Source organism: Buceros rhinoceros, unplaced genomic scaffold, assembly GCF_000710305.1.
Source record: "Buceros rhinoceros silvestris isolate BGI_N320 unplaced genomic scaffold, ASM71030v1 scaffold26887, whole genome shotgun sequence".
NCBI lineage: Eukaryota > Metazoa > Chordata > Aves > Bucerotiformes > Bucerotidae > Buceros > Buceros rhinoceros.
Window position 1 is genome coordinate 16,834 of NW_010424354.1, and position 24,316 is coordinate 41,149.

At 49.5% G+C, this 24,316-nt stretch overlaps 1 protein-coding gene across 1 annotated transcript; it reads right to left on the bottom strand.

The window, feature by feature from the left end:
* Positions 1-6,931: 6,931 nt before the first annotated feature.
* On the bottom strand, positions 6,932-23,519 carry ANKRD13C (ankyrin repeat domain 13C; the record flags this gene model as incomplete). The annotated part of the gene is given in 13 exon segments (XM_010140776.1): positions 6,932-7,100; positions 8,176-8,276; positions 8,727-8,825; positions 10,139-10,218; positions 10,935-11,096; positions 12,135-12,266; positions 13,009-13,153; positions 14,676-14,742; positions 16,067-16,112; positions 17,547-17,632; positions 18,563-18,667; positions 21,773-21,819; positions 23,425-23,519. Coding segments are annotated over 13 exon segments (1,296 nt in total), but the record flags the coding sequence as incomplete, so codon positions are not given.
* Positions 23,520-24,316: the final 797 nt, after the last annotated feature.

Genomic DNA, 24,316 nt, shown 5'->3' on the forward strand with positions numbered 1-24,316 from the left:
AGATGCGGGTCGTGCTCGGGGGCGGGCGAACAGCCGCCTGTCTCCAGCAGCACGGGCCGCCCAGGTAGGACCCCCGTAGCAAAGCCGCTCCCCGACTGTAGCCTGTAGAGTTCGATTTGTCACAGTCCTAGAGCAGCGTAGGGAATGCACCGACCGTGCGGCCCCCACCGCCCCCCTCGTCTCAGCTCCAGCACACGATGGATCGATGCCAGGGTCACACCGCAGACTGGCAGGACACCTACACAGCATCACCCTGACATAGGTAGGGGCTGGGGTTGGGGTTTTTTTTTAGCTGTGTGGCTGAGGCTGGGTGGTTTGGTTTTGTTTTTCCCAGTGGGTTTTGTTTGGCTTTGACAAAGTTAAAATGCACTCGCTCGCCTTTCCGAGGGCTTTGCTCTGTCGGTCAGCTCAAGCCCATCACAGGCGAGCTGTCACGGTCCTGCACTCTCCACCTGGTGCCTGGGGGAGCAGAAACCTCTGCTGGGTCAGTGCCCAGGCTGGTTTGTGCCGTCTTATCCCCTGCCCACGAGCGGAGCCCACGGCAGAGGAGCGCAGTGCATTTTAAACCTGACCTTCGTATGCTTTTGGAAGCAAGTTGACCTGATAATGTACTTTTTACTTGATCTCAAGTTGTATAAACTAATAACCCTGTGTTCTGTCACCACAGTAGTCTCTCCCGCCGACAGTGGTTCATGTACCTGCAGAGTAGTTAGACAAGCTGCCCCCTTAGTTACCCAACCCCGGAGCTTTTACTTTTGTGCAGGTGATGCGACAGAAGTAGCTGCAGTCTGTGCCATGTCCATGTACAGTTTCTGAGATTGTTTTACAGAACTTTGATAATAAAACCCTTAAACTGACACTGTGGTCCTGTAACACTCTGCTGGTATTTATTCACACCACCGGACGTGCAGAGCATCACCCCGCTCCCTCGGGGCAGGTGTTGTTTCTCCTCTCGCTGTTTTTAAAACACTGTCATGGCTCTGTCTCCTCAGTGGAGCCGCTGCGCTGCTGCCCTCGTGCTTATAAGGGAGGGTTGGTTTTACTGTTGGGCAAACAGGCTCAAACGGGAGTTGAGAGGTACCGTGGGACAAGGACAGATAAAAAGGAACTAGTGTGTTTGTAAAAATGTTTTGTATTTTCATTGAACTATGAGCATTCCCTCCTGGGGGGTGGTGGGGAGCAGAGCCGGGATGCAGCGAGGGCTCGTGCATGTAACTGAGCTGTTGGTGTCAGCCAGAACCTTAGAGCAGACACTGGGAGGTGCTGGAATGAACCACTGCTGGTGGCTGAACTTGGGGAACCTGATGAGTCAAACGCCTCCTCTTCCACTGTCCCTTTGCCCCAGCACAGCGGAATGTGCCCCTAGAGCCGCGGGGTCATTTTTAGCATTTGTAGAAATGTCGATTTTTACCATCTGTTGTGATAATTTTGTCACCAGGGAGGTGCATGTCGGACAGTCCCCCTGGGCTCTGCTTTGTACTGGAGCCAGTGGTAGTTCTGGTGATCGCCCTCAGACAGACAAGGTGCATGATGTCATATATGTGCCTTTGTGTTGTCATCGAGATGTCTGTGTGAAGAACACAAACCAATTCACAGTAATAAAGTGAAACCTCCTCGCTCCTCAGCCCGTGGTGTGGTGACCGTCATTGCTGTGCTGCAATGAAGGGCCCGGGCTGGGAGCCGAGCCCACGGGGCTGGGGCTGTGGCTGCCTCTGAGTAAACTGTCTATGGTGCTCCAGGAGCAGCCTCCGACCCCCAGGGGGTACCAAGAGCCTGCTGCCCTCCTGCCTTGCTTAGCCCTTGGGTGGGCTTCACTGATGGAGCTGAGGAATGAGACTCCTTTGCCTCTCACATGAAACTCAGAATGTTTCAAGCCCTCGGGCACCGTTTCACTTGGAATGAACCTCCACGACCACAAGAATGCGGTCAAAGCACCCCAGTCCACGTGGAACCGGTGATGTCCCGCTCCTGGCGCAGGGAGTTCTGTTTCAGTGGTTTGGATCCTTATCTGCTGTGAAATGAGAGGGTCTTGCTCGGTTGGTCCCTCCACAGGCATGTGGTGTCAGACCCGTGGGTGTTTCATCACAGCCCCAGCCAGGCCTGTGGCCCCCCCAGAGAATTTTATGGTGGGTTGAAGGCAGGTAGAGGCCATACCTGCCCCATTCACTGGAGCTGGGGCTTTTGACCAGTGCATTTTAAACTCTTTCTGTAACTTGACCCCAAGTTCTCACCCCTTTATCAATAAGTAAGTACAGGATTCTAAAAGGTCACAAATCATTAACTGTGGAGGGATGTCCTGAGCTCTGCTGAGGCAGGAGGGCAGAGAGAAACTCAAAGTCAAAAAACCCCCAAAAAACCAAAACCTACAGGGCAAACATGAAACCTGGGAGCTGCAGGTTTTGCTCTGCAAGTCATCCATGGTTCTTGGAGAGACCATTGGGCCCATGGTCAGAGCCTGTGGTTTAACATTGCTGGGGGCAGGAGAAAAAATGTCCGCGATTCCTGATGGTGGGTCAGCAAACTTTAACTCTCTCTCTCCCTCCCTGGAGGCTGCTGCTGAGCTGACTTGGCTCCAGGTAAACACCAGGAGCTGCCCCCACTGCTCCTCCCCTGGGCACCAGCCCATCCCACGGGATCTGGAGCTGGACAGAAGGGAAAGGACAGCCAGGAAGGAAAAGGCAGGGTTTTATTTAAAATGCCCAACAAAACACCCCTGCAGAAGATAACAGCGCAAGCGCATCCCCTCAGAGCGAATCCCTGCTCGAGATGTGCACTGGCAGTGTAAATCAGTCCCGACCCCGGAAACCTCAACTTTCAGACGTGGAGGCCACACTCAAAGAGCATGTTTTGGTCTTTATTCTAACAAATGATACAACCAAAAATCAGGATTAGTGAGGGGAAGGTAAAAACATGGACCAGACAACGAGTAAAATGCTGGAGTGATGCTGTTTCCATGGTCGTTACAAATCATTAAGGAAAATAAGTGTGGAACTGCAGCATTACAGGAGGGTCGTTAATGGGGGTCAAACAACGTGGTTCCTGGTGGGAGTTACAGACACGCTGACAGCAAACCAAGGGGGCTCTGAGCCTCCCCCGGACACGTCACGATGTTTCGACATGTCAATCAATCGCAGTCAAGTGAGTTCTGTGCCTGGAACAGCGGCTCCTCGGGAGGGAGCACCGCACGCGTTCCCTTCACCCCACAGTAAAGCGGTGCTTTGGAAGACCAGTAAACCAGTTTGGTTAAAAAACGCCCCCAGGAATCATTTTGTGATGAATTTCTCAGTTTACCAAAATTAACAGCTGCCTTGACCCATGAGAAACCTCACAGCCACCAGAACAACCAGAAACAGTGCGATGAGGAAGAGATGACGCCCTGAGCTCCTCACAGAGCCCTGGCACAGAGGACCCTCCTCCGCACTGTCACTCGGGCACTGCTGTCACTACAGCTCACAGACCAGCCCCGTGTCACACGTGTGTGGGCACGGTGATGCTCCAGAGGGTCCTGGGGGTGCTTTAGGTCACCAGCTGCTCTCCTGCTCTGGGGGGGGTCTTGCTGCAGAGCGCAACCCTCCCCAGAACCCCCGTAATACCAAACCACTGTGGGGGGCTGCTCATTCTGCGGGGGACCAGGCCTTCCCCTGACACCCAGTGTGGCCTTCAGGAAAAGAAAAGGGGGAAACCAAAAGTTGCGCTAGAAAAAATGAATGTTCAAGAGGGGTTTGAAGGGGTGGTGGAGGACAGCGGAGCCTCAGCACAGCCACTACCCCAGACTCCCTCCATACTACAACCTCCTCACCCGTCACCGCACCAGCGATGCTTCCATGCGGCCACATCCGTCCCGACAGACACATGGCAGTGCCACACAAACACTTCACAAACAAAACAAGCTTTGGTGGATAGAACACGCCGTGGACAGTCACCACCAAATAGCAACACTACCGGGAGCATCTCCACACCGGTGGATCGCTGCAGCTGGGCCACGACGCGAGTCCCCAGGGCGGGCTCAGCCCAAGGCCCCTCTCGCCAAGGTGGGTTCCTGCTGTGTCTCCACCAGGAAAGCACGTCCCGATGGCTGAAGCTGCAGAACTCGGGCTAGGAACGTGTCAGACAGAAATCACGTCACCGGGAAAAAAACGTACTGAGGAATAGCTCACGGAGGGGCCTCACGAGGCCACCGTGGGGATCCGAGCAGCCACTGACTGCGGATGACAACGTGGTTGGAGCGGAAACTTCAGCTCCACAGTAAAGAGGAAAAGATGGTGCCCGGGATGTTCACCGTGATAACGTGGAAAGACGACAGTCAACCCTGTCTGCGTCCACTCGCCTCCGCTGACGCGCCATGTTAGAGCAACCCTGTGAAGTTTCTGCAAATCCTGAAATGTACCAAAATGAGTTGTAGTGTAATCATGACGGTTAAGACCCCCACAAAACCTGCTGCCAGAGTCCACAGAAAGCCCCGCACACGCTGCCTGGACTGCAGCAGGCCTGGGGTCAGCTCTTACTGGCCACCAGCAGAGGACACAGGCCGGTCTAGGGCCAGAAGGGGACAGACGGAACCTGCTGCTCTCGTGTCAGGCTACACAAAAAGCTTTGTGGGTTTTTCCCTAGGTCTAGATACAGCCCGTGGCAGTCGCTGCACTGCCCAGACCAGGCAGCCCCAGCACCGCATGCTCCCTCCTGGGGCAGCGGGCTCGGGGAGGGTGGTTCGGAATGACCGAACACACCAACCTGGAACACGGTTCTTCCCCGGTGACGCTGAGGAAACAGGGCTTCTAACATCCGCCTTGTGGGGAAACCTGCGCTCGCTCCCATCCCCCAGCAGCTCAGTCCTCCCGCACGGTTCCTGCACTCGTTGCGGTTCCTCGCCTGGCACGAGACCCGATGCAGCAGCACCACGCACAACATTCCACCCGGCAATGGGCATCGGCCACGGAGGGCGACAGGAGGAATCCAGCCTCGGCCCCTCCAACACCGAACCTCCTGCAGCTGAACTCAGCCTCTCCCTGAATGGTCTCTTCCAACCCGAAGGCTTGTGTGACTCCACAGCCCAGCCCCGGTCTCACGGTGGGGATTGCTGCTGCGGCTGAGGAGCAGCAGGAGGCGGGGGGCCGTTGGTGCCACAGGTGTAACACGCTTGAGGGGTTCGGAATCCCCTGGAACCACAAGTTCTCATCCACTCCCGAGACGGTACTTCACAAGCCATTACAGCCCTGCAGGTCCCTTTGCTTTTTCCCCTGTGGTTCTATTTCCCATCTGACTTGGCGTTACTGACTCTGGTGGTCTGGGCGGTCTGCACAGCAAACCTGACTGCCCCAGCCAGCCCACAGGTTTACAGTGACACTGGATGAGGATCAACCTCCACTCCCCATTTTCGGTTTCTCCATCCTTTGCCGACAGCGTTCTGCTGACTCCACTCTGGAGCAGCCTATCTGGGTTGTACCGCGGCGGATCCCAGAGGCTTGAAGGGCTCCTGCTGCAGACACCCACCTCCAGTCTCCTGGAGGCGCCTTTTATTGCCTTGTGACGAGCCCCCTCGGTTCATGCCCGGCACGGTCAGCTGGGGCCATTGCCTCGACTCAGCATTCACGGTTCTCCTCCTTATAAAGTTTGATACTTATCTCTACTGAATTCCAGAAAAAGTTCTAACTACAGTGCACAAAGAATAGAATTCTGAAGGTATTTACACTTTTGTACAGTTACACCACAGCACTTTAATCTAAATGTCTGAATACAAACAAATAGCACCATTAGCCTGTTGCACGAATTCTCTCTAACGAACCAAAAGCTGGATTACTGTCACGTCAGGGGACTGGGGCCACCCGGATGGGAACAAGCTCAAGTAGCCAGAGCACTGACTGCTGGCCTAGTCAAAAAAGAGGCAGGAAGTTACTGTGGAAACATCCGACAGCATTTGTGAACAAACCCTTTGCGTGGGAGCCCCTTCCGTGTGCTCCACCAGGGAACGAACTCAAGGGAAGCAGCTGCTCGGGTGACAATTGGATGCTCGAGTGTATTGTTCCCACAACCACGCGCGTAGCCCGTGTCACCGCTGAACAACGCAAGATGCCCCGGCTGGTGCTCTGCCAGCACCAGGGCGAGGGAACGGGAGAGAAGACAACAAAAGTGAGAGTTTTCAGGCAGGGAACCCCCAGGTGTGCTGATGGGGACAGTGTGATGGACACCACGGGGGCTTCGAGCCAGCACGATGAAGACGGTCGAAGCACCGAGCCAGCAAATGGAAGACAAACGAAGAGCTGGGTGAAGAAGTGAAGGTGTCAGAGCTCCTAGGTAGCACCACCATGGGCCACCCCGAGGTGCTGGAGGAGGGACCGCGCACCTCGCAGAGCAAACGCTGCCAGAGGTGTGTTGTGGTATGGAAATGAGACGAACAGTCACCGTTTGGTTCAATCGCTTACAGAAAACGCGTTCCTTTGAACAGATGTTCAACCAACATTCCAAGTCCCGAACTGTATGTGATGACTCGGAATTTACAATGCATGAAAACAAAGCTCCAAAGAATAGAACACGGTCACCTTCAGTATGGTGGGCCGTTCTAGAGGGCTAATATCCAGCCAAGACATCTCGACTTTGATGCTAATGGTCCAAGGGTGCTTCTCGTATCGCCAAGAAAGGTAAAAAATTTAAAAACTGATTGAGTCCTCCCGGATGTGACAGATCCGCAGGGCCAGGGCACCGTCGGGCTGCCGCGTGCGCAGTGCTGGGTGTAGGAAAGCGTGACCGAGGTGCCGGGAGGCTGGCTGTCCATCCGTCAGGAACGCCGTGAGATGCCCATCACAGCAAGTGTCAGCACATTGGTCATTTGATGCGTGTTCCCTTTTTCTTCTGTGTTAAGTTTATCCCTTCCTTTTTGACCCACTTTTCTACCTCTCCCCGGGGGCTCCCCGTGTCCGATCGCCCTCCCTGCGGAACGCTGGTGCTGGTGTCCACCGTGAACTGTCCAGACGGTTAGAGGTCAGGAAAGCGGCTGGGGTCCTCCTTGTAGTCATCGGGAATGGTGAAGATGGACTCATCGAACTCGTCATAACGGAACTCCTGGAAGGTCACAGTGGCTGTGATGGTGGGAAACACGGGGATGTCTAGGGGGGAAGCAAAGGGGACGATGAAGAGCAAAGCAATACAGCCCTACCAGTAATTACCGACCACTAATTACAGAGCCATAACGTCAGCCTGCACAGGAGGCTGCAGCTGGTTTACTATCCCGTACCACAGTGACCCAACACTCTTAGAGGAGGTTTAAGAAAAGTTACTCCAGAAGAACTGAGGATGGAAACGGCGCCCAGCTCTGCACACCACTCTCACACTGTTAACATGACTAATTCAGTGGTTTTCCTTTCCTGGTGCAGGCTGATACCAAGGTGCTGTGAACGTACAGATTCATCTGTTCAAACACAGACCCCTGGCCTGCGATGATACCAGATAAAAGAACCTCCCCTCAGGGGGGCTTCGGTTCAGCAAACCCACGTGAAAAGACAAACATTTTCGAAGTCTGCTTTAAAGTATCACCCCTTTACAACGAGAAGCCAGGTGGGACACTGAGGAGCTATCCTCGATTAACACCGCCTTGCCCAGGAGCTAGGCAAAAACTCCGTCCTCAATGGACAGAGCTGTGCAGGGGTGACAGAGGTTGAATATTGTCTGACCAGGGCTGCCCAGCTCACAGACCTTACTGGTGTGGAGGAAAGCCTGCGCTGCTCGGGAAACAGGCTGCCGCTGCCCAGCAGCAATGCAGTGATAACCTGTACTGCGGCTGATGGAGTCACCCATCCCCCATCGTGACAAGCGTCACAGGTTTCTACATGTGCGCAAGTGGAAAATCTGCCACCAGTAAATCCTTGAGGAAAAATCCCACCAGAATGGCACAAACCACTTAACTGGTGACTGAGATCCCCCTTTAACGGGAGGATAATTCAGCGAATTGGCATTAGCCTTAGGGCAAGACGCTGGGGTAGGAGTTGCAGAGCTCTCCTCTGCCTGGCACTGTAGTCACCTTCCGGCTGCAGATTGCCCTCCTAAGGTCCATTCCACTAATCTCACCACGTTCTCTCACCTAAGAGAGCTCATTCCCACAACCCAGCTGAGGCCGCGAAGATGCTGCATGAAGAAGTTCACACTCTGGGGGAAAACAAACCCCGAGAGCTGTTGGAGTCTTACCTAATTTCACGGGAAAGCCTGGCGGGAGCTTCATTTGGACAAATTCTCTAAGTTTGTTAAAGTGCTTGAAGGGTGCAATTACTTCTAAGACATTCAACAATCTGAAAAGGGAAACAGATTTCATTATGAGTTCTTGTGTCACAAGGTTTTCCTCTAGAAAATGAGAAAAATGACCCAAAGAGCAAGGCGATGAAAAAGGAGTTGAAAGATTACACTATGGTTATGCGTCTGCCTCCTCAGCGCTCAACATCAGCATCCTGACACTCGGCTCTTGGTGACCCACGTTGTACTGCCAGAAGCGTACGAAGACACATCGCAACATCAGCTTCTTGTCCTTGTCTTACGCGGGAGGCTGAAGTGCACAGTACCACACCCTCTGCTCCAGGGACAGAGCCACCCAACAGGGTTTGTGTCACTTTAGAGGACATAGCTTTGTTCTAAAACTTGTCACGGGTGTTACAGACAAAGAAAGGAAGAACTGTGCAGCTCAAAAAGACCCTAAACCATTTCCCACCTCCAAATACCATTCCTGGCCACCACTTCTGACTTACGATTCGATTCCTAAGGGGAATTCCTGGCTCATGGCTATAGTGGCTTTGAAGGTTTTCTTGCTCTCTTTGCAGACCAGTTCTCTGCCCAGGTGAGGAGCTCTGTAAAGGGGAGAGACAGAGTCAGGTTTTCTCAGCTTCAGTTTTGAAGGCAGGCACAGACTCAGGTCTGAAACGGTGAGTAACAAGCCCCTACGATAAAGGCAATGATTTAACAGTAAAAGCCATGCGTGGTGATGATGGGTCAGGAACCATCTCAACTCAGATTTCTGTGAGTTCGGCCAATCCGGGAGACAAGAGCAGGAGGGAAACAACTTAATCTTCAAATAATTCCTCAGTAACATCATACTAATAAACCCTGCAGAAAGACGAGTACCCACAACCGCCTAGGGCTGATCTCAGATGTCCGTTTCAACAGTCTGTGTGTGAACAGAGGGTCGAGGTGAACCAGAAATGGGCTCCTTTGCCTTCAGCCCGAAACGAGCTCAGGGGAAGCAGCAAAGTTCCTCTGCTGTCACTAGACAGCAGCACTGGAAAAATGCTGCTCCAGGAGAGGCGCAGACAGTAACCAAGAAGGTAACAGCTCTTTTCCTCTGCTGCCGTACATTTGCTAGACACCCAGACTGCCCGCTAAACTCCCCTCGGTCACCCAGACCACTCAACAAAGCACAATCCCAGCACACACCGATTTCTGTCCCAACAGCAACAGCTCGTTAGACATAACCCATTTGTGCTGCTGAAATAGTCACTGCAGCTCAGACACACTAAAAATTAAATTACTTCAACACGAGGACCAAAGCCCTGGGCTTCTCTAAGCCTGCGTGTAACATCACGGTACTCCCCAATGTGACTGTGGGCGCTGGAGCCCAGTCTCCTCTCTCCGGAGGAAGGACTTCTGTCATTGTTACTCACATGACACACACTGGACACTTTTTGGTCTTTCTGTGCACTCCAAGAAAATCAACTCAGCTCTGGCATCTTCTACAAATGAAGCTACTGGAAATTCGTTTAAATGGCAGCTGTCTGCTGCCTAGTTAGACAGCTGAGGGGAGGAGCTCCCCAGATCTGGCCAGCACAGGGAGCTCTGTCTGTCGCTGCCTTCCAGCAGTCTGTCTGTCACTAGCTGAACACTGCCTCTGCTGCTAGAGCCTCAGAACGCCGTGAGATTTCATTTGAAACATGGTGAATGGGATTATTTATTACTATCATAAATTAACTGTAGGAACAAATTCATTAGAAAATCTTCTTTAAAAGGAAAAAAAAAAAAAGCCAGCTCAGATGTGCCTGTTTTCCAAACGCTGCCATTCTGAGCCATGGGTGCCAGCAGACACCCACCCAAAACCCCTCCAGACCCGCCACCCCCAAGGCAGTGACGTGAAGGCGCTGCAGGGGAGTAACAGGGCGAAAGCACTCACTTTCCGTTCTCAGCAGATATGTACTCCTCCCACGTGATGGTGTTGGGCGATGGCGGCGTGAGCGACTGCCGTCGGACGGGCTGTTCAGAAAGACACCTCTTAACTCTTTATTTTTACTGATACTCTCTTAGAATGTTGCTATTCAAAGACACAACTGCGCTCCCGCTCTACGAAGAGCAGCGACACAGTCTGTCCAGTTTGCAGTGACACCTCACTGGGCTTCTCCTTCTCCTGCTCTCCCCTGAGAGCCTCACACTGTGTTTCACGCGGAAGCTGGCTGGTTCAACACACGGGTTAATCGGTTCATTCAGGAGTCTGAATGACGAGCGGCAAAGCTAACGCAGAAGCACATGAACTGCCTGAAAGGGCGGTAGGCGTGTTCCCAGCTGACGGCTGGCTCAGCTGAATAGCTCTTGATTTGGGGAGGTAATAACAGGCTTAGCCCGGTTTAATGAGCCAACAGAAAACACGATTTAGAAGACGACCGGGAAGGCACCCTGCACAATAAACATCTGCTCTGAAGGCGTGCAAGTGATCTGCCACTGCCAGAACCATCATTCGTTTACTACCAGACAAATTAAGCCTGAAGCATCCCATATAATCACAGCAATTCCTCTGTGTGTGCACTAATCAGGGTAATTCATTAATCTATCACCATGATTATACTTGTCGGTTGTATTTATTATTTTAAAATTAAGACAATCAAACCCAAATAAAAACATTATCTACAGATTTTGCTAAATGGCTGGAAGGTTATCCTCCTGTGCAAGATGCACACAGAATTACTGAAGCATACCTCAAAATTCTGCTCCATTAGGTTGCCCCCTTTGCTCAGGCTCTCCATGATCGCCTTATTGCGGAGAATATCCTCCTCGCTGAGATGTTCTCTTCTTTTCCGTGACTCTAACACGAGTCCATTAACCAAGTAGAAATCTGCCAAGAAGTTTCCTACTCTTTCCTGCACAGAAGGAATGGGACATTAATGGCTCACAGAAGATAAAAGAAAGACACCTGAACTCTTGTACATCCAAATAACTGCCCTCTGGTGCAGTGATGCTCGAAACGTTGTCATATACACAACCAACCACACCAGCCCAGTCAGGTCCGTACAGCACAAATGGAAGAGATCCATCAGGAACAGTTAGTTCCCATCAATGGAAACTTTAAGACAGAAATACTGTTCAAGAATTTAAGAGTGGCCAAGGGAAATCTGTCTAAAATCACCTTCAAGAGCAAGATCACAGAACCACAGATGGGTTTGGGGTGAAGGGACCTTCCAAGCTCACTTAGTCCAACCCCTGCAGGGACCAGGGACATCTGCACCCAGAGCAGGGTGCTCAGAGCCCCAAGGGCCAACCTGACCTGCTATGGTGCCAGCGACGGGGCTTCTCCCACCTCTCTGGGTGACCTCTTGTGCTAACGGATCATTTATACACGTGAAATATGGATTTGGTGCTCTGAAACACTCCCTAGCTGAAATGAAATTTGCAACGAGCGGCACTACCTGAGCGGATCCAGACGAAAGCACGATCCTTCAGAGCTAGTCACAGGACAGCAGTGTCCTGCTCAGAGAAGTTATGACCATGGCCGTTTCAAGTCTTCCACAGCTGAGTGCTTGTGCCTCAGTCGGTGCAACCATACGGAGTGGAACACTCAAAGGAAACCACCCTGAACACTCCGATCTTCCTGCATTTCTCTGGCCAGGAGCACACAGCATCCTCACTGCACGCCCTGGAGCGTATTTGGAGAGACCGCATTCTCCTACAACGAGCTGATTTCCAGCACAACCTGTTCTCCCCCTGCCCAACAGCCACGGGTTGTTCTTTCTCCCAGGTGACCATTTTCTTACCCAGGTGGTCAAAGCCCTGACAACTGTAGGGGCCCAGGGAGACATTTTTCCTCCATCCTGAACATTTTACTCCTCACTTCTTCCCAACTGCCGCACCGTAAGGGCTGTCTCAGGTAATGCAGCCTGGGGAATTTTCTCTCCACTTACCGTTTTGTCTTCTCGGAAAAGCCATCCCGTTTGGGCACGTGTGAAGGTAATTGATTTGGTTGATAATGTTGCTGAGTAAATATCGCTGCTCATCAAAATGTCGACCTCTTCTTCTGTTTCCACCTCAGATTCCTAGAAGAAAAAGTCCCAAATACCAAATAGAACTTAGCAATAATGATTACTACTTCTTAAAAAGAAATTAAAAAAAAAACCAATAAACTTTTCCCTTTAGAACTTTTCCCTGAACCAGCATTTCCTGAATTTCCAAACCGTTTTATAGAAGCCCTGGCCAAATGGTTACCAAATAGTTTAATCTTAAATATTAATGCAAATGAAGCCTCCACGTGTGACTGATGGGGATGCTCAGCAGCCACGCCCTCTCCCCAGGCAAAGCTCCATCTGCTCAAGTGATGGGCGGGTAAAGCTGTAATTAAAAACGGGACTAAGCACGAGGGGTCCGGTGCATCACCCCCTGGCAGCCTTAACAGCGATAAACTGGCCGGGGTGACTCAAGGGCTGCAAAGCAGTGGCGAGCAGGTTTGGCAACCCTCCTGAGGACAGCTGAATTAAGGCCACTGGGAAGATTACAAGATTAAAACATATTTCCATTCAGAATGATAAAAGCTTTTCCCAGAAAACTCGCATCCCAGCTTTTTCCTCACTCAGAAGTCTGGTCTCAAAAGCACTGCTGCTCCTAACAAAACTTTACGTCACAACTTCAGTTATGACACCACAAAATTCCTTGGTCTGCATTTCTTAGGAGCTTGTCTGTGCCTCTTCGCGAGGTACATTTTCTTTGACAAAGTCAGTCAGACTTCTGATGCAAAGCAAGAGCCTGAGCTGTTTCCCACCCCACACTCACACAGCTCTTTACCTCGTGATGTATTCGCTGGTAAACTTTTTGTTCATTGTCTAAAACTACAAAAGATTCAGAGGGTGCCGCATCACCATTAAAAATGAAGCTCAAATCCCCTCGTTGGCACTTCATGTCGGTAAAGTCTATGAGAGTTGTGTCCAGCCTGTGAAAACACACCAACGCTTGAAGTTACTTCGAGTGTTTTAAGCAGGTTTAGGGGCAAGTTCAGTTTGCAAACAGCAGCGTTTATGTTTAATCACAACTAAACACACTTGGGCCCAAGTTTTCATACACTATGTGGTAAGTGAAGGCTGGATGCAGACATAAAAAAGAGCTCTTGACAATAAGCTTCTCACCATAGCATCTCACCACTACAAACAGTTCTTCCACTGACTGCATAGGGAAAGGTGCAGTTTTCTCCCAGAAGCTCTATTCAGAGTTGTTGGTGTGAGGAGCTGACAGCATTTACACAGCCGGTGTGTGCTGCTCACTAAGAATCACAACCGCTGCGGGGGATCAGCACCCCACAAGCAGCCGCCGCTAGGCTGAGTGACAATGTTAGGGCACGACCCAAATCACTAAGCGCACTAAGAAACAGACTGGGGCTTTTATAATTCATTTATTTTAGTGGCTATTTCTATTTTTTCCCCCCTCACCAGCACAAAAGAAACATTTCTGACCTGAATAACTAGAAGATGGAGCCAAGGACAAAGATCTCACGAGCAATTGAGATCTATTATCACAAGAGTATTCCCTTCTTTAACAGCAACAGTTAAAGAGCCTGAATGGTTAGGGACATGGTTTAGGGACCCTGGCAGTGCAGGGCAAACGGCTGGACTTGATGATCTTAAAGGTCTCTTCCAATCAGGTGATTCTGTGTGTGAATGTAGTGACCATGTCAGCAATAAGGGGTGACTTGCTTAATATCCATCATATCCTGGCTCAGGAAAGAGTCTATAGCTATTTCCACTCAGTGCCAGTCTTGTACAAGCAGAGCACGCAGGAATGAGAAGTTAAAAATTGCTCTCAGACTCCAGTTTGACCTAATATGTCAGGTCACATCCTCTGCTAACAGAAGATCTTCTGCTTCAACAGAACAGAATTTTCTACAGATTGAACCTGCTGAATTGTGTTCTTGACTTTTTGTTGGGTTTGCACTTTGGAATCTGAAGACAGAAAAGACAATTTGAATCCAAAACCCTCAACTAAACCAGCTGAGGAGCTGAGCTGGCAAAAGCTCCTGGAAGCGCTCTGCTGGCTTTGTGAGCCTGTCCCAACAAGCGTTTTAAACAGAGAAGCTATAGCTATAGCACAGCCTGGAGCAGCAGCATCCCTCCACAAACCACCGAAAGCTCATTGGTTTGAAGTTGTGTTAAAACCCTCAAACTCCCAGTTTTCAATTGAACTTTGCCAGGTAAAGCCTTACACAGCTTAATTGCTTTTGCTTTTTATTATAAGTGACTCAGGAACTGATGTTGAATCAAATCAATAGAGAAAAAAAACAGTCTGAAGTTCAAACTCCTCCTTGCCTCCACAAGCTGGTGAACAAACATGACATTTTTTCTCAAACGCCTTAAGATTCCTCGAGGGGTTTCTTTTAGACCACACCAGAACCCAGCTTTTCCACTCACACGCAGTTATTTATGACACAGAGAATAGCACACACAACTGAAATCAGCACTGACCTGATATTTATACCTTGCTTGTGTATTTTACACGCATCAGAAGGCAGAATTCGGGAAAGTAAAGGCACTAAAAGTAGGGAGAGAGAATGGAGTTAGGACATTGAGGTTCCTCCACAACATATTTCTATTTAAGCTCACATCAGTCTGAATCTCGCTGTGTTTTGTACAACTCCAGCACACCTGTTTCCCACCACAATCCCAATACAAGCGCAACTAACACCAGGGGTATTTCTATTCAGTAGCTGCAACCGTGGTTTGTAACTGCAAGGACTAATTCCAGCATCAGGACATGATTCAAAACATCCTCAGCCACAGCTAAATCACTTATAAATTCTAATAACTCATCCTCCAGCCAGTTGAAATTTTAATCGTATGACTGGACGGTTTAGTTGTATATTGTACCAACCGAAAGCCAGCTGCAATTAAAGCAGAACGCTTGTGCACCCACAAGCAGGAAGAAAATTCCAATGCACAAAGTTGAACCATCAAGCAGACATGAAAGCACCAGTGGAACAGAGGCAGTGTGGTATTACAAGACAGATCCATGCGACTGCGCTGTCCTGGTTCTAAAAGGGACCATTTATGGCAGCACAACAAAACCAGTTCCACGCAGTGGCATCTCAACACCACCTTCAAATGGACTACAAAGAGTTAAGAGCAGTTGTTAAATTAACTCAGTAATTAGGACAGAGGCACTGCCCAGAGCACCTTCTTGCCTTCAAGAAAGAGGATGTTTATAAAAAACTACATAGTGTAACCAGAGGCACAGCGAGACCCTGGAGCAGAGACGTTGGCTCTACTCTGGCATAACTTTTCCTGCGCGATGTCTGACTGCCACCACACTCTGCAAGTCTCCTCACTAACCCCCTCCCTGCCCAGCTCTGCTCTCTTCTTGATGCTCCACGAAAAGGTCCCCTCAGTAACTGCACAGCACTCAACAAGCCACCTAGAAACATCCAGTCACGGAAAGGGAACGTTAAGGGGAAGGGTCTGAAGGACCTCCCTCACAGCCACACTGAACAGAGCGCCGGCTGCAGTTCAGGAAGTTCAATGCCCCACGTGCAGTTACTCTGCTCAGTGGTTCAGACCACTGCTCTGTAGCGACACCAATAACCACACAGAGACACTTCTATATTGTGCTCTTCTAATAATCAGTTTAACAACACCTTGTGCCCCCACACTGTGTCACTGGATTACAGAATCCAGCTCCAGAACTGAACAAGCAGAAATAGCTCCGCATAAACACTGCCTATCCTTTCTGTATAATTCAGACCTCGAGGACTGGAGGGGAACTTTCCACCACACAAACCAGCAGAGAATTCCAGTTGAGGACCAGCACGCTTGAGATTGGTGGTATTACCGCCCTAGGAAAGGAACATGCAGGTACTTACCCCAACTTTGAAAGTCCCAGTGGAGCTCTAGATAGAAGTCACCTAGCTGAGGTGAAAAGAACAACAGTTAACAAGCTTTTCAGTGTGAAGGACAAGTGTAAAATTTGCTGCAAGACAGGAAGAAGTTGTGTTTTGCCAAAGAAAACTTTTTCTCTAATGTCAGTATTTGAATTTATAGTGAACTTAAACATTTCTGGAGATTTAGAGTAGACTTGATGATGATAAAATTATGTAGTTCATTCAAACTACCCATTTTTACTGATTTTTTTAAAGCAATGATTTAGACAGCTATCAGGCCAGGGATTTTACAAGATTTGTGGTAAATAAGCATTTAAAAACAGATGGATGGAGCTCTTTGCTTGCTTTGACTGATCACACCCAACCCCACGCCTCAAACTAATGAGTCAAGTTTCAGCTACGAGGGGTCACACACACCAATTCCTATTTGCCTTCTGGAAACATGCTGAAGTCAGTCTGCAAAAATTCCTCTACTTCCACAAACACAGGTCAGCAACTCCTTTGCAAAGCAAAGGCAAAGTCAGGGGGGACTGGATGACGATTAGCAGGCATTGGTAAGGCACTGAGGTAGCCCTGAACTTCCAACTCCCGCGAGAAGGAGAGAGGCCAGGCTGTGCAGCAGGGAGAAGAGACAGCAGCGCTGGTTTAGTGTCGCTGTGTCGCCTTCCGTCTGCTCTCACACACAAAGAAAGCTCTTGGCTTCCACACAGACAGCGGGGTGGTTTCTCTTGGATCAATGAAAACGCAGGAGCGTTGGTCGAGCGTGCTCAGAGTGCATCGCTGACTCAGTTAGCTCATCTTTTCAGATGACTGCTTTAATTCACCACAGAAATAGCGGGGTTTCTACCAACCCAGTCCTGTTTTACCACTTGGCCAGGCAGGAGGAGCTCCCCTCACCTAAAGGCAATAAACACCTGTGGGTTACAGCACAGCTTCAGTACACCAGTAGCAGTTTGGGATGGAGGAAACAGCTTTTCTTCGGGGTTTCCCTAAACTGGGGAGTGTCTCACTGTGCTTGAGAAGAATGGCCTGCTGCACAGAGATGGAGAACTAAACCAAAAACCCTTCCATTACTAAAGCAAGAAAAGAAAGGGTCACTCATGATTGGTGACTAAAGAAATCCAGTAAATTGTTCACCAAAAGATCTAAGAAAACCTTAAAAATCTAATGAAACAAGCACAGATTAAAAATAGATCAGAGTGCAGAGAGGATGGCAGGCCTGGCTCCCAGAACCTTTTCTGTCTGAATTTCTGGAACCTGAAAAGTATTGTCATAAAGACACACATCATTCCGTGGCCCCTTAAAAAGGACGCTGTGAGCCAAGACTGCCGTCATGAGCAAAAGAGATTTGTGAAAGCAAGTCAAACACTGGTGTACACTTCACCAGGGCACCCAGGCTAGGGACGCACACCACCACTTTCCATCATAAGCTGGTCTGGTCACACCACTGCCTTGAGCTCACCTCTTTCAGGGCTTTTAATAAACGAGGTCGCTTCTCCTCAACACTTTCCCTGGACTGCTGTTTCAGCTTCCTCAGGAGCGCTGTAACTGAACACAGGGTGACTGTGAGGTAAGTCTGCTGCAGGGGTTTGGTAGTTACAGGTTAGTGTTAGCATTTGGTATCTTAAAAAACCAAAACAACGCACACATAACACTTCATCAGACTCTGGAGACATTCACTTCAAGTTAGGGCAACCACATGGCGCCTGCTCTGATCACACCAGATCACACCCCAGCAATGGTGCAGAATACACTCGGTCACGTACAGAGACCTCTCTCACACGGATCAGTACACGTGTGGGTTCATGGGTACGTCACTGAACACGAGCCTATAGATTGTGTAACATCTCCTCCCACTGAGGACATTCTTTAGGAGTGAGGAGCTGACATGCAGAATGTTCTTAGTATATTACAAACTAGTGCATCAATACATTAATAATAGATAATACAGTGAGTTCTCTGCCAGGGGACATGGTAATGCTCAGTACTATTAACATCCACTAGTGAGTAGCAGCAGAATAATTTTCCCTTTACTACTCCCTATCTGGAGTGAATAATTAATCACTGTATTTGCCTACTGGCCTGTTGAGATGCAACATAAAAGCAATACCCCACTGCCAGCTCATCTGCAGCCACGTGGAGCAGTTCTAGCGAGGTCACCCCGCACAGCTACAATCCACCCTGCCCTCGTAACTCCCATTTTAAACAGCGTGCTGGCTTGTAGCTTTGACAACCACTTCAAGCACAACCTTAACTCTACATAGCACTGCGTATCCTAATGCTATTTCTTTCTTATCAAGGAAAGGGGCATGTGCAGAGCTCAGCAAATCATATTTAGGTAATTGAAAGTTCAGCTAAGATAAACTCTTCAGGGAGGTAAAACAGGAGCATTCTAAAAAACCCTGGCCTGAAAACCTTTGCTCTGCTGCTCTGCGTGAGGCCTCACTATCTGACCAGGCAGGAAGCAGAGGTTCTTACTCATTTGTCTGTCTCCGTAGCTGATGGCTTCTGCGAGAGGGCTCCATCCCTGAGCATTTTTCACCTTTACTGGAGCATTATGGGCTAAAAGCAAGTGGGCACATTCTGTAACAAAACAGTAAGAAGTATTAAGGGTAAACATCAAGGACGGAGCAATATCGCTCATGATAAAGGCAGCAACAACAAAGCAGAAGTAGTAGATATTCAGCATGTTAAAGTTTATTAAAATGCATCTCTAGATTCTGACTTAGACTTTAAACAAACAAAAGCATTTCTGTAAGTACTTTCAGCACCTCCCTGTTAAACATTAGCACTAAAAACAACTGCTGATCAACCACCAATTAAATGAGCACTGAAAAAATGTCCCTTCCGCTCCGGGCATTTTGTTCTTCAGGAAGCTGTATTTCTGTCTGTGCACAGACACACACTGCCGCACAACACACAAGTCTAAGACACTACATCAGTGCTCTCTACTGAGGGCACAAAACCACAAACAAGACACGCTTCCAGGTCTTCCACACATGGAAGTGGTGCACGGTCTTCCCCCCCACCTCCCCTCCCTTCAGTGTTAACATCTCAAAGCCACACGAGTTCTCAGCTCCCTTCTCTGCCCACTGGGAAAAGGTGGTGGTGGAATGATGAGTAGTCCTTAAAACTGAGAGGAGAGCTTTTGATGTTTCCCTGATTTGAACAAGCTGTCCTCATGTGAAAGGGCTCTCCAGCTGCGAACTACAGCAAGTCTCCTCACCACGTCTCATTAAAGTCACCCTGATAGAGCAGGGACTGGCTGGAGCTGCAGGCTGAAGAAACACCTCATCACGAGGAGGATGGGCAGGCGTGAGGACAGAGATGCTTCACGAGTGAAGTAGGATGGGCTGGCATGATGGAGAGGAACTTCCAGCGTCATTCTCCTGCTGTAGGTGTGACAGGAAACTGTACTCGTCATTCCAGATACACCCACTGTGAGTCACTGGCCAGCAGTGTTTGGAAAGGAGGAGATGCTTCACTGGTGAATATAATGTCTTCTGTGGTAACAAACAAAAGCCCTGGTTGCATTGGCAGCAAACACAGAGAGGTATTTTTATGGCTGCTCAGATATAGTACCCAGCACAAGAACACCACTGCACAGCAGGCAGGCGAATCAGCCTGTGTGCCCCAGCCAGGTGACACCTCCAGTCACACAAACAGGCTGCAACTCACCCTGCACTTCACAAAAGACTGAAATCTAAAACCCTGAAATCAAAAACAGGCAGCCAACGAGAAAAGGAGCCGAGGGAAGAAATGCCTCTGCTCTCCTCACCACGCTACACACAAGGGGAACTCATGTTCAGTCAGCACTCAACAGATCGCTGCTTACCCTGGAGCTGAAAACCAGCCACATCTCAAGAGACACTTAGAGTAAGTAGTCCACGGCACAGAATTAACGCTGAGAACTCGTCTGACAGTTTATTAGAGGCATCATCTTGTGTTTGTATTTATTAGTGGGGTGTACTGCTGTAGCTATACAGAAAGTGTCCCTTCACAACAGCTCATCCATCACCTCCTAACCACAACCACACCACTCCTTCCACTCCCAGCAGAGCTAAACCTGTCCACGCTGACGGCCGGGACAAACTACTGCAGCGCCCGTTTCATGCTATGTGGCACAGCAGGAGTCACACACACACGGAGCTGATCAGCAGCACTTGAGAACACAGGGCAAGGAGTAGCAAAAGAAGAATCTGTGTTACAAAGAAAAAGGCCTTGTTCAAGGCTGAGACAGTGCAGCAAAGCTTCCACCTGCGTCTCCTCATGCTGTTCCAAGCAGGAATCTAGGACCTTCACTGGAAATCTGTGGTTCCAATAGAGGACCATTTACACAAGTTGAAAAGCCTTCTGACAGGCAGGCACTTGTACAACAGATTTGCCTCGCTGCTGTCTCAAAAAGTTCCAGCACATCTTTTCCCTTCTTCCTTTTTTTTTTTTTTCAGTTTTAGTTCAGCTGTATCACAGGCTGGACCCACATCAGCTCAACTGCTACATAAACCACCGCTCTCCCTCCTCAGAACTACTTCCCACTTTACCCCTCCATTACCTTAGATGACTCCACAGGTGTGACCAAAACATCCTGAGACAACTCACTGCCTTTCCTGTGCTCCCCTCCCAGTCTGCCAGGTTTGGGTTAACAACAGCTCTCCCGTGGAGCGGTACCACGCTGCAGACACAGGACCCACTCGGCTGAATGAAACCAGCCCATCCTTGTTTCAGTCAGGAAAAAGAACAGTCACAGAGACCGATGATCACATTCCAGGTCTCCTCCCAGTATCGGAACTTCTATACTTCCTATTTGAGGTGAAAATCGAAATCCTGTGCCTTGGAATTCCATGTAAAGAAATGCTTGAAGGGTGTCTGGAAGGACAGGGGACATGGTGAACCAAGAGGCTGTCCCGTGACCCACGCAGGGCAGGCTGGCACAGGCAGAACCAGCTGAGCAGCGAGGCAGAAACACGACTGAAGTGAGCGAAGGAATATTCAGAAGACAGGTGAGCAACTGCATTTCCACTCACAGGGGCATTTTATCCTAGAGGATGTCGTTCTGATTCACTTCACTGGGAAAAAGCTGAAGGGGCTGTTCGACACCTCTAGTGAGGTCAGCAACATGCACCATGACACTACCAACCAAAAAAGGGCAAGGAGAAAGGGCATCATCACACCAACAGATTAACAGCCTCCTGTGCCATCAGTTAACTGCACACTAAAGTAACCGATCTGCCTGCACCAAGCCCCTGCCCACATACCCTGAGCCCACTCCTCCACGGCAGCAGCCAGCACACGAAGGGCAGCAGGCATGCACACGCTTGCCTCCACTGCTGAGCCTTGTTTCACAATCTTCTACAATATCCCACATTTCCCAATTTCCTTCTAACTCCGCAAATAGCGAGGAGCTGGGTCCACCCACCGCTCCTGATCCAGGCTCCTGAGGCGTCCAACAGCTACAGCTCCTCCCCACCCTACCCTCATTACTGCCCAGCTCCTTGGGTTCAGCCTGAAGAGCAGCTCCTGCTTCTTCTGCAGCTCCATGTGGTGTCTTCTCTTCAGAAAACCTCAGCTTCGAACCAGCTCGAAACCCAAGATCACATCCAGGAAAATGGAAAAACCTGGGGTTTTTTCCTCTTTCCCCTAAGCCTTCAAGATAATTTAAGAGCCCACAAAACTGATGGATTTACCTACCCTTATGTCCCAGCATCACAGCAAGATGTAAAGGAGTGTTTCCTGAAATAAATGAGAGAAATAAAAAGACATTAGACCCAAGGTGACAGAATTCACTGCAATTCCTTCAGGCGTTTGCACCCACAACTCCAACGCCTCACGTTAAGAAACTTCAGTTTCAGGACCTAACCAAGGAACACACTAGCACACACCCAAGAGCTACATTTTTCTAAGCAAGCACTTGTATTATAGTTGTGAAAATAAATCTGCCTGAAACACGTTTCGTGGGCCAAGAGAGCTTTTGTTAATGACATCGCGAAACTCACTCCAGCCAGAGATCCAGATCTTCCTCCCAGAAAGAGAGAGCCCAAAGCTCCGTGCTGAGCACGGTCTGTAAATCGGGGACTTCACAGCAAGTGACACATCTAGGTTAAAAGCCAGCCAGAGATATGATACTGATTAAAATTTTAAGAGCCTCTTTTATGAATTTTTCAAAGATTTAATACCAGTACAGTACCAGTACAAAAATTTGTACCAGTACAGCATTGGACAGACTGTGAAGTAACAGTGACTTCACCAGGACAAAGTCTCTGGTTATTTTAATGCCTCATCTCTGAAGAAAGCTTCCAAGATTATCGGAGTCGTTACAAACACGACCCTATTTTGCTGGCTACGCCTGCAACACACTGAGTGCTTCTGCCCATCACTAGTCACTGCGAGGCACAGAGAGCTGGGGTTCTGCGATAACGCTGCTACCACAGTTCTGACACGGTTTATTCACGTTGCTCAAGGACGCGAAACCCTTCCATTTCTGTTTACATATTTAAACATTTTCTTCGCGGAGTTAACAGAGAAATTGCTGGGAAACAACTGTCTTTGCAATACTATCACACGCACTTACTTAGGGTTGTTTTACAGCATCGCAACAGCAGTAAGGACTCGCTATCTGCAAAGGGTGACGAACTGCACATCGAGAAGATGGAACCAAACCGAGGGGAGGTGGCTGTGCGGCGTGACCGCCTGCACCCCGAGATCTGGGAGCTGGACAGGTGAGCGCAGAGCTCCCAAGCACTTTGCTAGGACCAATTCAGCACGCAGCACAAACTATTCCTGCGGGTCGCTAGCGACATCAGTTAGCAGCATCCTCGTTCATTATGCACACTCTGAGCTAACCTCAAACTTTATTAACAGAATTTGTACCATCTGAGAGCCAGAACGTAACTCTGAATGCTGGATGTGGCCATTCTTTGGCAAGTGACTGAATTAACATTAATGAGGAACTGGAGAATGAGCCAAACCACATACTCGTAAAGTGGAAATTCTGTTAGCTGGGGATAAACGTTTTCCTTCACCTTATCAAGCACTTCAACAGAGAGAGAGAGACACAGAGAGAGAGAGAGAGAGAGAGCTCTACACTAAGGTTTCCTTTACATTAACAGACCTTAAAATTTAAACACCCCCACTTTCACCTCTCAAAAGGTGACCGAACCAGAGCCAGTCAGCTCCAGTAGCTACAGCAGCTTGGTCTAATGGCAAGGAAGAGCACCACAGAAGCTCTCCAGGGCCCTGAGAGCCTTCCTCAGAGCTTTGCTGCATCTCTTTCAGCCAGTAAGCACAGCTGTGTTTAACACCCATCATTTCCAACCTCCTCAGACAAGGGTCTGAGCTACTGGTCTAACTCCAGTTTGTCTGCTTCGAGCAGGAGGCTGCACTAGATCACCCACAGAAAGCTCCTCCAGCATAGGTTTTTCTTTGACTGAATGACTGTCTTCACACCAAAAGCAGGGCAGAAATGAGACGGGAAACTTGGATATGGCAGACGAGGAGAGGGCAAGGGGAGTGTGCAGAAAGAGCACAATAACCGGTACAGCACAGGAACCAGAACCTAGCAATTCCAGGAGCAAAACAGTAAAAAGCTGTTTATGAGGAAGCTGCAAAGAAGTAACATCCTGCTCGCTGGTCTTTAGCCAGTAAGTCCCTGACGAGGAGGTTTAACAACCACCAGAGTCCACTGCTTGCCCCTTGTGCCCCGCCCCAGAGGAAAGCAGTCCCAGAGAGAGCTGAGACACGACACTGGCTTTGGCCCATCTGAAGACCGAACCTGGGTCAGCCCTGTGCATAGTTCCACCTCTAATGACCCGCCTTAAGGCCTGATAAACCTGGGGAGGTCTTGATGCTCTTTGGGCCAAACAAAATGGGTTTTATCAGCAGCACATTTAACTCTGACTTATCAAAATAAGCCACCCAAACCGCCCAAAGTTTTACAGCACAAAGCAAAGGAGTTCTGGTGAGGAATCACTCTGCTCACAGAACCACTCCACACAACCTTCAGGTTCTTCCCCCAGCAGGAGAAAGGGAAGAGCTGTTCAAGCAGACAGGCTCCATGCTTGTCTCATCCCAGGGTTAAGCAGAAGTAAGCTTCACCCTGCCCAGGAAACCGAGGGAAGACAAACACCTTGGAAAAGACGAGACCAGTGCTGCCACAGTCTCCCACTGAAACAGGGCCACGCTGTCATGCTCTTGCTCTGGATGATAGAAGTCCCAGACTAATAAATTAATTAGTAC